Genomic DNA, 6,136 nt, shown 5'->3' on the forward strand with positions numbered 1-6,136 from the left:
AGAGAGAGAGAGAAAGAGAGAGAAAGCAAAGTAGTAATATGAAAGAAACGGGAGAATTAACTCTACTCTGCAATCAATATGATATGAGATACAGGTAATCTTCATAATATCTTGATATATGCTATTTATACAGTATTGATACAATATTTTGTTTATTATCGTTCGCGTCTAGAATATGATGTATCATCCAGTATTGACTTCTACGCATTATAACCAAACGACGGAGTAATATATTCGAGAAACGCATTTGTAAGACTATATATTGTCAGACAAGAGAAATTTAAAAATTTTAATAATATCTAAATTTCTATGACATAATATTTTTCATATTTACAATGATATAATTAAGTGATAATGGTGTAAGTTTTATTCTATTTAGAATAAAAAATATATACATTTTTTTTTTATTAAATTCTTTCTTTCACTATTGTCCTGTACATAAAAATATAAAAATATTATTCAAAATTAAATGTTTCAGATTGTGTTACATAGTTTTGTATATTCTGCTATAAAATACAAAAAGATTATTAAAAAAGCAGACACTATTATGTTATTTTGAATCTTAATTAGAAAAATAATAATTATTTACACCTTTATACAGTTAAAAATATTTAATATTTATTATTATTTAGAATACATCTAATACTAATGCATTATAATGGAAATTATGCATTAATGAATAATATTAGCAACTTTTTATTTGCTTTTATATTATTATTCCTGTACTTGGGATAGTAAATTATAAGCAGAATATGATGTTTTAAGCAACTGCAATGATTTTAAATTTCATATTATATTTAAATTTCAAAATCATTAAAAAAATAATTCAAAATTTATTTTTTTATTATTTTTTAAATTATTGATTCTTGTTCATAATTACTCATTATGGTTTTACTTGTAATATGCATATATGTGATAAAAAATATTTTCTTGAAAATATTACTTTAAAAAAAGTTTTATCACGAGGTAAAAAAGATAGAAATTTTATTATAATGACTATAGTTGATCCACTTTTTGAAATACTTAAATTAAAGTATGTGATTGGAAATTTCTTTTACTTAATGGCTAAGGAAAAGAGCGAAAGATAAAATAAAAGATTGAACGAAAGCAAAAATGAGAGAGTGAATTAGATGAGAGTCATCAAAAAATTGAATAAGCACAAAAAAATCTATACTTCATAATACGCGACGAAATTTTTATGCTTTATACTCACCGCTACAAAAGAGTCTAAATTCATGTTAAGAATGTATGCACTGTTAAATTCAATAGGTTTCATTGCGCGAGTCATAATTACCAAAAGACTTTTTTTAGTTTTAAGGTCCAATGCTATCCAGTCTATTTCGAAAATACTATCGACTAGTTGAAGGCTCTATATATTTATAACATATTTTAATATATTACATGTTTTACTTCTAAGCTCTTAATAAAAAATATGTACGATAATTAATACAAAGAGGAGCATTTAAAACAGATCACCTGAATAATTTGCTTGTTTTTAACGATAGAAGAAAAAGTGTCAAACAAAAGTTGCTTGATTTTGAGGGGCACAATATGTCAATAATTGTTCTTGTAGGTGGAGGCGTAAAGGATAGGCAAAAGTCAAATCTGATTTTTTAAATAGATATATTTTTTTATTTACATTCTGATACAGCATTTTAAGATGAAATTATAATTGAAGGTCATTCAAGATTACGCAAGGTCAATAATGGAAAATAATTGAATGGAAAATAAATTGTTTCGAGGCACTCTTCGAACAATTTCGTGTCTTTTCTTCTTATTATGTATACCGCTTAATCGTTCAAATGTATCACGATATGTAAATAAACATTGAAGTTATTTAAACATAACAAGATTAGCTGCAATTGAAAATAAATTGTTTGAAGAATTATTTGATTTTTCGAATATTTCATAATTTATTTATTTGCGTACTTACTATTACAGTGTAAGTGTTCAAAATGATGACTCTGAACGATGCATTTTCTAAAACGTGTCGATACAGATAAGACTGCACGATGAATTTCATTCAGATCAATCGCAATGTAAGCTCTTCTTATATGCTGCTTCGTGTCTTCTCTTGTTATCGGCGCTGTACACTTGTTGTTCTAATTTTTCCCACAAATAAAAATTCATAGGTGTCATCCATAGGTGTTAAATCTGGGGAACGTCCCATCTGTTATTTCCTGTCCGACCAATCCAACGATTTCCAAATTTTTTTTAATAATTCAGTAATAATCCGTGCAAAATGAGCAAGACATCCATCTTGCTAATACCACATTGATTGTCGTATGTTCAGTAGAAGATCTTCTAATAATCTTCTAATAATGGCAATATTTCTATCAAAATCTGTGTATACTTGCGACTATTTAATGTTTCGATAAAATGGGGATCAATTATTTTATCATTAAGAATTCCGGCCCAGATGTTTATAAACTAAGGTCTCTGCCTGTCCACTTCTCTCATCCAATGTGGGTTTTCTACTGACCAAGTGCATGTTGCGAAGATTCACTTGTCCATTGTTTATAAAAGTAGCTTCGTTAATAAATAAGATTTTAGATTTAACAAACATATCATCTTCTTGTAGTGATCATTTACAGAATTGTACACGATTTTGAAAATCATTGCCATAACTCTTGATGAAATAAGATATAGAAGAGGAATATGAAATTTGTTAGAATGGAGTATTTGTAGAATACTTCATCAACTAATTCACGTTCAATTACTTTCCATTATTGACCTTGAGTAACCTTGAATGACCTTTAATTAATAGGTTATTATATTCATTTTAAAATATTCTATCAGAATGTAAGTAAAACGCATATCATTCCATTTAAAAAAACAGATTTGACATTTGCCTATCGTTTATGCCTCCACCTACAAAACAATTATTGATCATCACATTATGTGCCCCGAAACCAAGCAACTTTTGTTTGACACTTTTTCTTCTATTGTTAAAAACAAGCGAGTTATTTAGGATCTGTTTTAAATGTTCCTCCCTGTATATATATAGATACATATAGTACACATAATACACATGTTTATGTACATATGTATATATGTACATGTACATAATAATTTCAAATTCGATAATATTATGCATACCGTCAGTTTCAGTTTATTTCCAAACCAGCAATAAATGAAAATTTGTACAAGTATGCACAATGTATATGCAAAAAACGCAATAAAATCTACAATTAATTTAGTTCTAGTTAATTGGTACAAATTTGAACAGACTACGAATGTACTTGCTACGAATTGAAATGCGATTGTCCTCGTGAATCTTTTATTAGTTGCATATGCGAATCTGTAAAGAAAATATTTTTATCCCAAGAATTAAAATTAAATGTCTTGAAAAAATTAGAATATATAAAAAATAGCTATCATGTAATATTTAATATTAATAGTCAATAGAAGACATAAAATATTAAGATAATAAATTCAATATCGCAATTTAAAGACAAATATGAATATATTGCATAACTATAATAATAAATAGAATGAATAGAAATAATGTTATAATAAAAAAATCCAACTTTTTGGATTTTTAAAAATATATTAATAAAGGATATTAATAAAGGATTTAAAAATATATTAATAAAGAAAAATAATAAATTTGAGTATTATATTACTAAATTTACAATTACTTATTAAATATTGTACGTTAAGTCTAATAAAATGTTTATAAGACTAACTTGATTATGTGATGATGTTGGCGTACACAATCACGTAGAGTATTCTGACCATTTATAAGACTTTTCAAACGATACTGTAAGATCGTAATTTGACAGCACACATGCAATAACAAACCAACAATGAGACTGTCACAAGCAACGCTAACAAGACACGCGAATATCACGCCTATATATTGATGAACGTATGTGAGACAAAATAGCATGAATGACGAATAATTATATGGTATCCATCCTCTAAATGTTAACTGCCTCTTTTTGAAATTTGTCAGTAACGATATCAAAACATGGCCTGTATAAGTGATTATAATCAGTATTGTATAGCACTTTGCGATGTTCCTAAAAAAATAATTTTGCCTTTATTCAAGAACAAAAATTATTTATCTTTTAATCTCCTAAATCACTGGAAATCACTATGACCCCATCAAAAGTTTGGACTAAATTTTCATCAACTTAAATTTCGAAATAACACCTAATGTTCTATCAGTAGTTTGAGTCTCTAACTATATTACCATGCGGTTGGCACACGTAAAATACGTTAATGAAACGCATTAGATAATTTGTTTTTTAAACCCCAATCAATCTTCAAAATAAACCTTTTTTGAAACGCCCGCTATTGCAATAACTTTTTTATCGAAATGCAGCATCTGAAAACTTTATCTCTAAAATTTTATGCAAAAATATGAAAAAATAAAAAAGTTGACTTTTTAATTTAAAAAAATCATTTTTCACTAGATTTTCATTTATGAATTTTTTTGACTATTTTAAAATAATGAATTCAGCAAAAAATCAATGTGAATATATATTTTTAAAAAATGTCCCTAATTTTTTTTCCTATATCTATATAAATAAAGTTGTGACAGCCATTTTGTTGACCTCGTGTAATCATTACTTAATTTTCACGAAGTGTGATTATTTAGAGTTAATTGAAAAATATTCTTCTGCCTCTATATATAAAATTTATAAAAAATATATAAATAAATATAAATATACAAATAATTTAATCATACATACATATAATATTTATAATTAATAATATTAAAAATGTGGCAAACATCTTCAGAGAAGAATGTTTCAATATTTTAATTTTTTAAAATTTCCTTAATGATATTCCATATTTAAAAAATTAATATAATAATTAGTACTTTCCAAAACTTTATTAGTTTTTCAAATAGTCGCTACTTATAAATTAAATAAAATGTAAATCAAGATAAAATTTGTTTGTACTCACTGTATTATCTTGTCGAATTTTCGTTGAATTTCAATTTCAACAAGTAGCAGTGGTTTAAATGTTCCTTCCGTAAGATTTTGTATTAACTTCGCGAAACTCTCGTGATTCACAAACAGATTAAGTATTTTATAGTTTGCAGCGAACATAGTCAACATTGTGTATAGAGTATTAGTAAAATCATCTGGATTATCAACGTTCAGAATAACATCCATAAATTGTGAAAATGTAAAGCTGTACATGACACTAATTACTAATAATGTATAGGCGTCATATAATGCATGTTTGATAAGAGAAGTCCACGAGAACGGTCGCCAGCATCCAGCGATTGTAAGAATTGCGAATATGAATTTTAGCGAGCTCATACCCTTCAAATAAAATATCTCTAAATATCTGAACGTAGAAAATGCTTCTTTATTTAAAAAATATCCACAATTGCATTAATCTGATATATACAACACATGATCAACTATGTAATTTGTATTATAATGTTTGAAGTGTGCTCCTTTGGTATTTGTGTTGCGTGTTATTGTCGTCAATCACGGATTAGCTGAAGAGATATGGATTTTAAAGCGTCTATAGTTCGCGATATTTTTACTGAATTTTCCCCTCGAATATGTAACATCGTAATAGCAAACTTATGTTTTCTGTAAATTGATGTTTTCATGAGAATTTCATTCTTATACCTATATATAGCAATATAAGTTGTTGACAAGAAGAGTTTAGACGTATGAAATTTTGATACATTGTTGTACTCGTCCATTATAAAATATTTTATTCATTGTCACTGTCTGCGACAACTTCAGTCTTCCTCAGTCTGGCGTTCCCTACGTCTTTTTCTCAGTATCTGTATGCATTTTTTATTAAGTATAAACACGGAAAGCAAGATAGCCTCAATTTATTTATTTTTGCAATGTAAATACTGACACATTGAATAATATTTGAATTAGATAGAGGTAATAAACGAAATAATTTATTCCTCATTTCCCTAGGATTTCTTAATTTTACAATGTGTGTATATCTTATTAAATAAATTTGCGAGAATTCTGTAGAAAAATTACAATCAAATTTCGATCGAATGATGACGGTACTAATAACTTACGATACTAATAACTTTAAAATTTCCATAAATAAATATAAATATTGTCTATATCTATAGACGATGTTTTTTCCACTTATCGATTCCTATTCAATATTCATTATCATCATGTAAAAACGTCAT

General features: G+C 26.6%; 1 protein-coding gene across 1 annotated transcript; it reads right to left on the bottom strand.

The window, feature by feature from the left end:
* Window positions 1–714: 714 nt before the first annotated feature.
* On the bottom strand, window positions 715–5,156 carry LOC105623231 (putative odorant receptor 85d). Its single transcript, XM_012204634.1, has 4 exons — window positions 4,918–5,156; window positions 3,100–3,301; window positions 1,214–1,369; window positions 715–768 (listed from the first exon to the last, which is right to left on the bottom strand). Exons 1-4 carry the CDS (start codon window positions 5,154–5,156, stop codon window positions 715–717), a joined length of 651 nt encoding a protein of 216 aa, XP_012060024.1.
* Window positions 5,157–6,136: the final 980 nt, after the last annotated feature.

The sequence above is a fragment of the Atta cephalotes genome (genome assembly GCF_000143395.1).
Source record: "Atta cephalotes unplaced genomic scaffold scaffold00002, whole genome shotgun sequence".
Taxonomy (NCBI): domain Eukaryota; kingdom Metazoa; phylum Arthropoda; class Insecta; order Hymenoptera; family Formicidae; genus Atta; species Atta cephalotes.